Source organism: Rhamphochromis longiceps, linkage group LG2 (genome assembly GCF_057381845.1).
Source record: "Rhamphochromis longiceps isolate RC_006_pf linkage group LG2, R_longiceps_female_GT1.1, whole genome shotgun sequence".
Classification (NCBI taxonomy): Eukaryota; Metazoa; Chordata; class Actinopteri; order Cichliformes; family Cichlidae; genus Rhamphochromis; species Rhamphochromis longiceps.
The window spans coordinates 31,779,475-31,791,783 of record NC_140558.1 but is presented as its reverse complement, the minus strand read 5'-3'; the positions used below and the strand labels follow the sequence as shown (position 1 = coordinate 31,791,783).

Sequence of the window (12,309 nt, the reverse complement as noted above, 5' to 3'; positions counted from 1 at the left end):
TGCTGTTATTGAAGTTGTCTATTTTAATGCTATCAAGTGTGAGAGCTAACTGTTCAGTCCAGTGAAGAAGTATCTGACCCCTTTCTTTCTTTCTTTCTTTCTTTCTTTCTTTCTTTCTTTCTTTCTTTCTTTCTTTCTTTCTTTCTTTCTTTCTTTCTTTCTTTCTTTCTTTCTTAATGATCTGAAACATGTAAATATGACAAATATAAAACAATAAGAAATAGAGAAATTTGCAAATAATTGTCACAGCACTGTATCCCTGACTCTAAGCTTTTCCCCTGTATCAGTACCAAAAAACACAACAATACACAGGCTTCAACAGCCTTTATAAACTGTTTAACTGGCACAAGATTTATGCTAACAATTATCTTAAACTGCAAGATATAAAGAGCTTGTGTGTGCTTCTTAAAAACATTGGTTGAATGCTTTGAGCTAAATGATCCCCAAGTAAATGCTGGAACCCGGGGAACCACAAAAGCAGTGAAGCAGATACTGTGCTTTCAGTATGGTATCTGTTTGAATTAGTTTAGGGGAAGGAATAGGATATGGTCTATTTGTACTTTTACATAAGCACAAGTTTAAATGCAGAATTGCATTTCTTCCCTGAAGTATCATAGGTTATGGATACTTTAGTTAAGTAACACATTAGATCAAGTGTGATTAATTGCTTCCATGTGTGATGTGAATACCCACAGATGACTTTGAGACATTTGAGTATAAAACCCCAGTTAAAAATCCCCCTGTGGTCCATGAAATGGTGATGAACGGCCTCTAAAAGTAAAGAAACACAGGAGGTGCAGCATGTTCTTGTGTTTCTCCAATCCTTTGTCTCCTTAATGTAGTCTGTCATTGTCCTGTATTCGGTAACACTTTACAGTATGGCCCACGACTAATTAAATGGAATTGCAGTGGAATGTAGTTTATTTGAAATTACAATGTAATTATATTTACCTACAAATACTTGAAGTGAGGTAAGGGGGGAAAAGTGTTTTGGGTTGTTTTTTTTACAGAAAACAAAGAAGTATTTATACTGTAAATACATTTAATTCATGTACAAGTAATTTTAAATAATGCGTAACTTAAATTCACTCTATAATACGGCCAACAACCCAAAAAGCATAATGTACTTATAATTTAAGATGGCACAATTACCAGGAAAGTATGTAGTATGGTACTTAAAATTGTTTATGCAGTATTTAAATTTACTCACAGTATAATTTTTGTCTCCTTTCCTGTAAAATACCCGGAAGTTTGACACTACTTAAAATGACTTAAAATGTCACTATTTCTTCTCTCCTGTAAGTTACATGAAGTTGTGTATTACTTAAATTACTCATGTGCTACATAAAATTGTATACATGCAAATGCAAATACATATAAATACATACATATTATTCTAACGTATCTACCTTTAAGTATTTTTAGGAAAATTACATTATAATTTAAAACAAAATACCTTAAAATTTGATTTAATTGCAGGAGGATTATGCCCTTAATCACAGATTGTATTATAAAGTGTTAACCTGAATTCTATTAAGCAATTCAGCCCGTGAAGCAACCTTGAGCATGATGACTTTAAGTGAGAAATAATTTTAAAATTTTCTACAAATACAAAACTGCAGGTTAATATTTATATAATTTGATACACATGTGATTGGCATGACATGCATATTATTTTATCCTAGTGCATCATTTCTGTTTACAATCATTTATTAATTTCATGTCTCGCTGGAAGAAAAACTTTTTGAGTTGAATAAATTTTCAGTTTGTTCAAATAATTTTTTGGGCATAAAAAAGTGATGCAATACGAGTTAATACAAGTGTTCAAGTAAAATGCCATTTAAATTGATAGTATGTGCAAAACTCCAGTGGCGCAATCTGTAGAAATTACATTTAATTAAATTAATAAAACTCTAAGATGAGTTATTTGATTTCTAAAATGCTTATTAGTTTTATTTAAAAGATGTTAGTTTATAGAATACACTTCTATGTGTCATGAAAGTAATTATGAACTTGAACACAAAAATACACGCCATGTTAATGAACCATACACAAATACTCAAAAACTGTTCCACCTATTCTCCTCCTCTTATCCAATTCAGGGTTGCAGGGGTGGGCTAGAGCCTATCCCAGGTGACAGGCAGGGTACACCCTGAACAAGTCGCCAGGGCCAACACAAAGAGAGAGATAACCATTCACACTTATATTCTACCGGCAATTTAGAGTCACCAATTAACCTGACCCACCTAATTGCATGTCTTTGGACTGTGGGAGGAACCTGGAGAGAACATGAAAATTCCACACAGGGACCAGGACAGTGCTAACCAGTTTTGACTCAAAAACACAAACACTGTAAAATAATTTATCTTACAATATAATTTAGATTTTATTTCAAATTGTGTTTTATAATGGTTAATAAAGGGAAAAAGGGGGAAAAAGAAGAAGGCACTGTGCCATCTCCTATCAAGGAGTTTAAAAAAAAGAAACAGAATTAAATTATTTTGGGTTACATAAATTTAAATATTTTATGAGAACAGGGCATAATATTTCAGGTAAAATGTTTTTTGTTCACTATTAAGGCTTTATTGTGTGATTCCTCCAGTTGATTTTCTTTCTTTCCTAGTGCGCCTCCTGGTGACGAATGTCTTAAACAACTGAAATTCCACAAAGCCCAAACTTGTGAAGTTCAATTAGATATAAATCTTAATTACAGTTCATTCATTTTCATCCTGAGCATTTGCTTTTCTATCTGCTTCATTGAGAAATTCCTGGTCAGGGTAGATTAGGAAGCCCGTAAAGGTGCTGTCTGTCCAAAAAGGATCAAAAAAGAGTCCGTTCTGCTCCGAGTAGAAGATCTGCAGCCAGACCTGGTCTGACTCTTTCAGGTGGAGAACAGTAGAACCAGATGCCACGTCATAGTTCCCAGTGTTTGCATCAAATGTTTTGATCTTGTACTGCCCATTGTGAACTAACCCGATGGCGAGATGCTTGTTGGCCAGTGTGATGTCATAGGTAAAGTAATAAACTCCAGGGATAACGCAGACAAACTTCCCGCTGGAGGCATTGTAGTGATTCCCTTCATTCAGCAGGATCCGGGTGAAGCGGATGGGCGTGCGCTCTTTAGGATAGCTCTTTGTCACAGCCACAGAGAAAGCTGATCGTGCTTGCTTGCCACAGTTACAACCACCTGGAGCTCCTTCCTCGCCCATGTCACCCACGTCTCCTTTTTGTCCCCAGGTTCCAGATGTTCCGGGTTTTCCACGTTGTCCTTTCAGTCCCCGAGGTCCGGCCTTGCCAATAATACCCTCACGACCTTTCTCACCCGGTTTGCCTGGGTTCCCAGGTCTCCCTGGATCACCTGATAACACATAAATAATAACAAGATGACAATAAAATAGTATAATCTGGGCACCAGTATAGCTGACATGCTTGAGCAGCTTAGCTATGTTCTTTAAGGCTATTGAAGATGCCTGGGTCCATTTACCATGTGTCTCACCAAGACCTCCTAGCATTCCTGTCTTCTCTTCACTATTCTATCTAAATAAAGGCTAAAAAATCCAAAATCGTGTTTTAAACAAATACTGTGCTCAAAATAAATAAAGGAACACGTTTAACTCAGAGTGTAGAAAATCAGTTAAACTTCTGTGATATTGATCTGGTCAGTTAAATGATACGGAGGGAGTTGTGAATCACTTTCAGCTGCTTTGGGTGCAGTAGAGGGGCAACAATGAAACAGTTTCCCAAACAGGAATGGTTTTACAGGTGGAAGCCACTGACATTTTCCCTCTGACTGTGTTTTTTCACTACTTTTGCATTTGTCTAGGGTCACTGGTAACAACTGCCAGGATGAGGTGATACCTGGATCCTAGAGGTTCTACGGGTAGTTCAACTCTTGAATGACACATCACTGCGTGCCATTAGCATAAGGTTTGCTGTCATAGAAGAGATTTCAGGGGACAGACAGTTACTCTAGGAGAGCTGGACAGGCCATATAAGGTCCTTAGAGACTGGTGTCTGCTCCTTTGTGCAAAGAGGAACAGGATGAGCAGTGCGAGAGCCCCCCAGTATCATGGCAAAGCGTGTGGACATGGTGGACTAGCATGCCTATTACCCTCATTTTTTCCCTATATCTGATTGTTTTCAAAGTGTTCTGTTAATTGTGAGAGTAGTTTAATTGTTTTGATGACCAAAAGCTCTTAAGAGCCTAAAACGTTCCCTGTGAAATTGTCACTGACAAAAGAAAAGAGCATATTAATTGGCATGTTAGGGCTGTTTAGATGTTTTTTGACTCTTCAAAACTTGTGATAATAAATAATAAATCAACAGGCTCGTTTAAGTAACTGAAAAAGGTCTGAATATGAAGCTAATGACCAAAAAACTCAAATGGCAATAAAAACATTCCCTTTACAGTTAAGAACTTGCAACTTCAGACATCTGTGCATAGATGTTGGAGAGGTGCTAAAGAAAAATCAGATCAGTGACATATATGATGTGAAGATCATTCAAGTTCACAGTAACATACAACTAGAGATTAACTACTACCTTGATCTCCCTTCTCTCCCTTCTCTCCATCCTTCCCATCTTGGCCGTCTGTCCCGGGGGGCCCCATGGGGCCCATGGCCCCGGGTGATCCAGGGGCTCCTGGGTTCCCTGCAGGCCCCGCTGGGCCCGGCAGACTGCAGACCAGCTGGGATGAGTGGATGGTGAAATTCCGACCTCTCTTAGATGGGGGATTTGTTGACTGCGAGACGACAACTGACAGCACATAGATCATCACAAACATCTGGAGCATGATGGGAACTGTAGAGTCACAAAGAGACAAGGGGAAGCAACTGTTTACAACAATTATACTGACTTGAGTTTTGCAGCCACTGATCAGATGATGCAAACATGTGGTAAAAGATTCCTGGAGTCAACCAGAGACTAAAACCTAACACACCATGTGGACGGGCATCTAGATGGTGTGGCCATTTTCATGCAATCCCTCAGTAACTAATGACAAATCTGATGCATCTGTTATATGTTCTGGTTACATAAAAGCATGCAGCTTACAGTAGGTTATATAAAGGAGTGTGTCAGCCATTTTAAAAGCACAGAGTAAGAACTCACCAGTTGAGAAATTATGACTCATGGGTATTTTTCAGCTCCGTCCGAGCCCTTTCTCTGCATCAGAGTGCACAAACCTTCCTACATTTCCAACAAACGATTGAGGCAACATTCTTCAAGAGAAGCTCTGCAGAGAAATGTGCAGCCCAGAGTCTCCGTAACATCCGCCCTGTTTATGCGAGTGATAGGCCAAAAAAAAAAAAAAAATACTTTCACCATGATGTCATTACATTCAAGTCAGTGCAACAGCTGAAGCAGTGACACATCAGTGGTTCACAAACTCTGCTGTGAGGAAGCAAGAGATTACACAACGAGGGCTAAAAAGGATAAAGCAGAAACATTTCGCTTGTTACACGTTATGCATTTAGATACTGATGTCCTCAGAAGTGGTCAAATGTTGCAATAATAGAAAAAGAAAATTAAAAAAAAAAACATTTACGTTTCCTTGTCTTATTACAAGCACTAAAATTGTCCCACACTGTAAAGTTTATGAATAAATCTACTATGTAGAGCACATCTTACAAAAAACAAGAGACACAAGAAAGAGGAACCACTGAAAAAACACGTCTGCCATTTTTTAGGTTTCTGACTGTGTTCATGTGTAATGCACGTGGATAATGTGTGCACCTGGTTAATGAGGAGCACAAGGACAGACTTCTCCCTGCAGTCTGAGATAAGGAACGCTGAGATTGACTGCTTGTTTTTGGTGTCCTCTTCTCCACCTTGGAACCCTCATCAGGGCTTTCCAGAAAATCACCCAGTGAATGAAGAGGTAGCCATCTCATGTTTGCATTCATTTTTCAGTTCAGTCCATTAGGTGACACTCTGGGTGACTTTTTTTTTTTTTTAGGTATTTCAGATTTTAGTCCTTTCCCTTCTTTCCCCCTTTATCTCTGCCCTAGTTATGCTTAACACACAAGGCTACAAAAAGCAAAATTAAAAAGTACATAATTAATTCTTTTTTTTCCAAATAAATTATCCAGAATTGTTCGTCGCTGAACCTTGCAAAGTAAACACACCTTGCAAGGTTCAGTTTATGGTTTTTAAAAGCAATCAAATAGTTCTAAAACTCAATTTACATGTGAAAACCCGGGTTACCTAAAATAAAAACTAGACTTGGGGGGGGGGGTCAAAACTAACTGACATGATTTTGTAATCCTGGCAAACGAATTAAAGTTAAATACAAATATTGATGAAATGTCTTTAGTTTTTGTTTGTTACTTTGGTAAAGTTACAGTTTGCCCCCATGAGTTTTTAATGGACATCTTTAATGAGAGTCTACAAGACTGTGAATTAACTGTTTTCAGAAGCAGTGGGGTTTTTGTGTGAAACTTGAACTGATCTTCTTAAATCTTGCCTCCAGCATTTGCCCTCTGTAAAATGATATTTTGCAAGGCTAAAGCTAATATTGAGAAAAGCAAAACAATTAAAAAGTAAAGTGAAACGCACAGGCTCACTGTCAGAACTAACAAGAGAGTCAAAATGAAATTTAAAAACAATAAATAAATAATTAGAAAATACAATAATTATAATAACTCTGGTGGGTACTTTTACAAAGAACTGTGTTTTTAGACCCTGATCACTTACATGGGGAACATGATCACTGAGAACATTACATAAACAAGCCGTTCCCTACAGCAGGGATTCAGTGAAGGGTAGAAACTAGAAGGGCAGCTTCAGTTTCATTTTGGCCTGTAGTGGAGGTCACTATGAAGTAATCCTCCACTTTCTCTTCAGATCAGTACTTAAATCGATGAAGTCTCAGACCTGACAGAAATGTTGGAAATGCCTTTTGAATTGTTCTTTCCATATTACTTTCTGTTGTTGTGTACTAATTTACAAATCTCCCCACATACTTAAGTTTCCTCTGGAGTCCATAACTGGAAAACACGATATGTATATACAGCCATGCTAACAACAACTACTGAGGTTCAGCAAAATTAAAAGGATCAGCCGCCCAAGTCATGTTTCCACCCATTGCTCATACCTCATGTACAACCCTCCACCCATGCAAAAAAAACCCAAAAAACAAGAACAACAAAAAACCATACATTCAGGCAAATGGATTTTATTATAAAAAGAAATGCAGTTACGTTTCTCATGTTTCCTGTAAAGACTGAATTTGAAAGGTTTGAAAGTATTTAAATGTCTCCTGTTGAAGCGAAACACCTTTTGTTGTTGTTCCACATTTTATGGACATGCAGCTTCAAAACAATGTGTCAACATTAACTTTTACAAAATACTGTACACAGTTTCTCCAGCACTTCTTTCCAAAACACAAAACTTGAGTGAATGTGGGATTTTATATTTTACTGAGCAGCTGCTCTAGTAGAGTCCTTGGGGAGAGTTTAGGGGAATCTGCCGGGACTGAAAAGGTCACTGTCCCAAGAAGGAAGCCATGGGATCATCTGGCCTGCTGCGTTTCATGCGGAAGGCCTCCATCTCCTCCTCAGTGGGCGCCTTTACTTCAAACAAGCTGTTGTACGGCCTCTTCCTCTCATCCAGCTGCATTAGTATCTCCACCTGCTTCACCCGCTTGTCCTCTGCTTCTAGAGCCTGAGAAGGAGATGGCGGTTGGAGGTCAGACACGGAGAAACTCATCAAAACAAACACGGCTGTCAAACAAAAACAAAAACATTACCTTCTTCAGCTTTTCCTTCTTCTTCTCCTCATCCTCCGAATCACTGCTGTCGGAGTCGCGCTTCTTGTTCTTTTTGTTCTTCTTTTTCTTCTTCTTCTCTTTCATCTTATCTTGATGCATCTGGTGATCACAAATATTTTAATAATGAACATTACATTTAAGCTTATTAACATTAACTGCAGCATTTTTTTTTTTTTTTAAAAAAACAGTGTCCCTTACTTCTAGCAGAGTCTTGGGCTGTTCCTCCTCCTGTGGCTCAGTTATTGCCTCTTCAAATGGAGTGCACTCTGAGTTGTTCTGCAGGGGTTCATATACAAACACAGTCAGAAAGTGAGAAATCTGTGACCACTTTATAAACTGATATCCTATCCATCAAACAAACGCTTCAAATACTCTCAGTAAATGTACTTACAATTCCAATTCCAGCTGATCCTGTGCAGTAACTCTGTTTGACCATGGAGTGGCAACACTTGTACCCCCAGAAGCCGTCTTTCCAGTAGGAACCCCAAATACACTAACGAGGAGATATGATCTTGATTTTAGGATAAAACATAAATAAAATGTAACAAAATTAGCCACACATTTGCTACAGTCTGCCCTTCTTACAGTGTGGTTGTTGATGAGCACGTCCTCCTCATATTTGGAGCGAGCGACAGCCTTTTCGAGTCCTTTCAGCACAGCGCCGTGACGCGAATACTCCACGTAGTCCTCCGTCTGGGCCAACAGCAACTCCCGCGGTGGTGCATCCAAATGCTCCTGGCCTCCATACTGATTGTCACACACAAAAGCAGAAACATCATCAGTGAAGCCCAGACTGTGACTGATATGAAGTTCGGTCTGATATATCAGCCAATATTTTTTTTTCTTTCTGATATCCCTAATATTTGTAGTTATTTATTTTCTCCTTTACACAGCTGATCCAAGCCCGACTGCTCAGATAGACTGGTTGTTTGTGGTGTTCTCAAACATGCTGCCAACAGAGAAGCTGCAGAGTGCCATCCGGTGGACAAACTGTGCAACATCTGCACTCATAAGATGGTTGAAGAAAGTTTCTCCCATCTCTTATGTACAGTTCACTCTTCCTGGCCTCATCCTGTTGCTAAATGAATACATATCAGCCGTGTACCTTCTCCAGGATGCTCTCTCTCTGTTCTTCTTTGAAGTCCTCCTTCTTGACCTTGAAGGAACGATGCAGCAGTTCCAGTTTGGTGGGGTCAGCCTGCAGATGCACCTCGGAGCCTTTCTCATAAGCCTCCCAGGCAAACACTGTCACGAGACAATGACAATTGCTACAAATTACACTCTGTGGTCCTAACAGATAAGAAAAAGCTCAGATATCATCATAATTATCCTTTACTAAGTAACTAAGATCCTGCCTTTTGGTGTCTCATATATAACATAAGTGTGACAGGAGAGGGACTCTTTAATTTAGCTGTGTCTAAATAGATGTATAGATGTTAACCACTATTGTTAGCAGGCTGCTTTTTACTTTTTGCAGCTGATTTTTACTCTATAAATGCTGATTTTTCCACTTTTGGATGACTTTTGGTAACCTATTATAATCCAGTCAAACATTCAACAGTTTTGATCACAGTGGCCAAAAATAAATAAATCTCTAGACTCATTTCCAATATAAGTAAAGCCATACTTCCAAAACCTAAAGAGTTAAGGTTGTGAGGTGTTTGAAAAGAAGGAACCATAACTTTAGGACTTACATTGTGTTTGAGCCATGGAAATTGTGGCTCCACTGTAGCGAACAAAGTTGTCTCCAGCGTACCCCACTCTGTTACACAAAACAGTTCAAAAATGATTTCAGTGTCCACTCAGTTACTCCGAGACTATTTCTACTATTCCTCTGTTGATTTAAAAAAAACAAAAAAAAACAAAACCCCAACAACAACAACAACAACAAAAAAACAAAACAAAAAACAAACCCATAACTTACTCATCAGGGTTCTTGCCAGTGTTGGAGTACGGGTTCTCTCTCATTGCTCGCGTCTTTGGATCGTAGTACGCTGAATTTGGATCCAGATTTCTCAAGTACTGTGAAAAACAGACACGAGGAGTTCAGAGAAATTAGTAAACTGCAGTACCCCATCTTTCATACACAGAACTGCTGAAAAGTCATGTGATTTTATTATATTTCGCTTGAAAACAAACACGAAGGAAGCGTGAAAACACAAATCAAACACAAAACATGACGCAAAAACAGAGTCTGTGTAACTGCAACAGCCCTCTGAATCAAAATTTGGTATAACTGCCTTTATTCATTAACATAGCCTGAACCCTCTTAGGCAGCCTTCTTGTATTTTCTGTAAGTTGTCTTCAGTAATAGTTCTCCAGCCTGCTTGAAGGACATTCAAAGCTTTTTCATGTTCACAATTTAAACAAGATCTCGATACAACTGTCTCCTTGTAAGAAAAATATAAAAGGAACATGGTGTGGCTCACAGCTTTTACACAATAATGTGGGCAGTAACACTGTGTTCTGTATTCATTTTATCCCTGTGTACACAGTTTATCATCAGAAAAAGCACAAATGACTAATGTTTTACTACGTGGCTCTTACTTTAGCTGTGTCTTCTCTGATACGCAGATTCCTGACAGTGATTCGTCTCTTGGAGTCAAAGTTCTGACCGGGCATGTCGATGTCATCTGCATATTTGTCTTCATCCTCATCTTCACTGTCATGTTCCCACTCCTACAAATAAAGAATGTAAGGTTATTAAACTGCAGTCTGATATTTGCCTCCAAAACTGGGAAAAATTTATTATTACCATGTTAATGTGAGTGAGCACTTACAGTCTGGTCCAGTTTTCCCGAGGCCAACTCATCCTGAAGTTTCTGTGCTTTCAGTGTCCTTTTGGCCTGAGAAACAAATAAGAATTCAATCATGTGGTGGTGGACCACAACAACATTGGCTTACCAATGTTTTGACCTCTGGAGTTCAGTCATGCTGGTCTGCTTACCAGATCTACTTTGGCGTACTCTTCAACAATGCGCTGATGTTCCTCTGGGTCGTAGCCATTCCAGCGATCACGCTTTCCATCATAGTCCATGGTGAGCTGGATCTGAGCGTGTTCATCTGGAGCAATCCCTGTTCCTGTGAATTTGGCACCAACTTTTCTGGGTCGCTGGTGGGACAAAATGAAAGGTAAGATGCTAACTTAAATAATATAACAATAATAATAATAATAATACTCCTTTGACATCCAGGATAAGAAAACCCTGAATATTAATTTGTTCCAGCAGATAACTGTAAAACATTTTCATCAGTTTTACCTCCAAGCAGTCTTTCTTCTTGTGTGTCATGGCACCACAGTTTTCACAAGCCCCTTTACGGAACTTAGTTACAACTGCACTCTGTGTGGAGACACAAAGTGAAGCTTTTAGATTTTGTGGCAATATACTTCTGTGTCCACATGAGAGAAAAACTTGCCTCATTCTCACCTCCTGCACGCCTCTCTTGTACCACTCTCCGATTGCGGAGTACTGCTTCTCACTCTCACTCTGTGGTCTTTGATGCTTTAGTGTGGGCCTTTTTGATGGGTCGATGTACCACGGCACTGATGAAATGTACTGTGGGATGTGGGGGTTTATGTCCCTGTAGGACAGATGCGTTCACGTTACATATCACACCATTCCTTCCATCAGCTGCCTGAAAGCACACACTTTGTGCACAGGCACAAACTTACTTTCCCTCCTCGTCCACCTCAGCTGGAGCGTTTCCCAGCTTTCTCTGCTCCTCCAGCTCCTTCTTCTTCCTCCAGTCCTCTCTGGTCATCTTCTTGGGCTCATCCAGGCCCACGATCCCCTCCGAGTTAACGTTGGTCTGCTCGGTCATGACTGAACCTGCCGCCAGAAACACGCCGCCGGGGACACCGTCACGGGTTTAGTATAAACACCCGTCCTACTCACCTACACTCAGCAATTATGTGTTTCACTTCTTAAAACAAAGGCTAAAACTACAGGTTTTATTGCAGTATTTGCCAAACTAGCTGTTTAACTGCCGAATGACGTACATGTAGAAGAGGCATTTTACTTAATTTCTGTGAAAATTCATAAACCAATTCACTCACTTACCTTGAATAGGCTCCACAAATAAACTTGATGTTTATATTCCTTCCGTAAAATCAGCAACTTTCCCTGTATTTGACTCCTTTTTAAAACTAGTCGGTTGTTTTGACTAAAATGCGATCGTCGCCATTTTACATCAGCTAAAGTTACGTCACGTCCTTTCTGTGGAGTCGCTGCCGGAAACAGCGACTTCTAGAGGACAGTCAGAGTACAGCACCTCAACCGCAAGAAAACAGGTGGTCTTTACTTTCTTTTACTTGGGAAATTTCATATCAATAGTCGAAGCAAGTTAGTTTCTAACCCTTTGAATGTGTTTTGAGCTGATATCTCAAGTCTAAAAAAAGCATAGCTTAAACTGTATTGTTAAAACTCACTCAGAAGTGTTTCTCTGAAGAACTGTGTCAGTTTTATGCAACATTTAGTCGCTAATGTGGCTTTAATTTACGATTTCTCCTAGTGAAATGAACTTGTGCGTCTGTACATAAT

General features: G+C 39.2%; 2 protein-coding genes across 2 annotated transcripts; both read right to left on the bottom strand.

Moving 5' to 3' along the window:
* Window positions 1–1,554: 1,554 nt before the first annotated feature.
* Window positions 1,555–5,262, bottom strand: c1qtnf2 (C1q and TNF related 2). Its single transcript, XM_085382233.1, has 3 exons — window positions 5,110–5,262; window positions 4,543–4,800; window positions 1,555–3,358 (listed from the first exon to the last, which is right to left on the bottom strand). Exons 1-3 carry the CDS (start codon window positions 5,129–5,131, stop codon window positions 2,715–2,717), a joined length of 924 nt encoding a protein of 307 aa, XP_085238359.1. The 5' UTR covers window positions 5,132–5,262; the 3' UTR covers window positions 1,555–2,714.
* A 1,896-nt stretch (window positions 5,263–7,158) lies between these two features.
* Window positions 7,159–11,986, bottom strand: LOC146677520 (pre-mRNA-splicing factor SLU7-like). Its single transcript, XM_085423381.1, has 15 exons — window positions 11,830–11,986; window positions 11,442–11,598; window positions 11,197–11,350; window positions 11,029–11,109; window positions 10,716–10,880; window positions 10,549–10,614; window positions 10,316–10,447; window positions 9,693–9,790; window positions 9,463–9,530; window positions 8,874–9,013; window positions 8,354–8,515; window positions 8,160–8,261; window positions 7,967–8,044; window positions 7,748–7,867; window positions 7,159–7,662 (listed from the first exon to the last, which is right to left on the bottom strand). Exons 2-15 carry the CDS (start codon window positions 11,588–11,590, stop codon window positions 7,483–7,485), a joined length of 1,695 nt encoding a protein of 564 aa, XP_085279507.1. The 5' UTR covers window positions 11,591–11,598; window positions 11,830–11,986; the 3' UTR covers window positions 7,159–7,482.
* Window positions 11,987–12,309: the final 323 nt, after the last annotated feature.

Excerpts from the sequence above, each read along its gene's own strand:
- c1qtnf2 (XM_085382233.1), bottom strand. The coding sequence starts at position 5,131 with ATGAGTCATAATTTCTCAACTG. Across the intron at positions 4,801-5,109 it reads GAGTCATAATTTCTCAACTG|TTCCCATCATGCTCCAGATG; the intron begins GTGAGTTCTTAC and ends GTGACTCTACAG. Across the intron at positions 3,359-4,542 it reads GGGAGAGAAGGGAGATCAAG|GTGATCCAGGGAGACCTGGG; the intron begins GTAGTAGTTAAT and ends ATGTGTTATCAG.
- LOC146677520 (XM_085423381.1), bottom strand. The coding sequence starts at position 11,590 with ATGACCGAGCAGACCAACGTTAACTCGGAGGGGATCGTGGGCCTGGAT. Across the intron at positions 9,791-10,315 it reads TCAGAGAAGACACAGCTAAA|TACTTGAGAAATCTGGATCC; the intron begins GTAAGAGCCACG and ends TGTTTTTCACAG. Across the intron at positions 8,516-8,873 it reads GAGAGAGCATCCTGGAGAAG|TATGGAGGCCAGGAGCATTT; the intron begins GTACACGGCTGA and ends TGTGACAATCAG.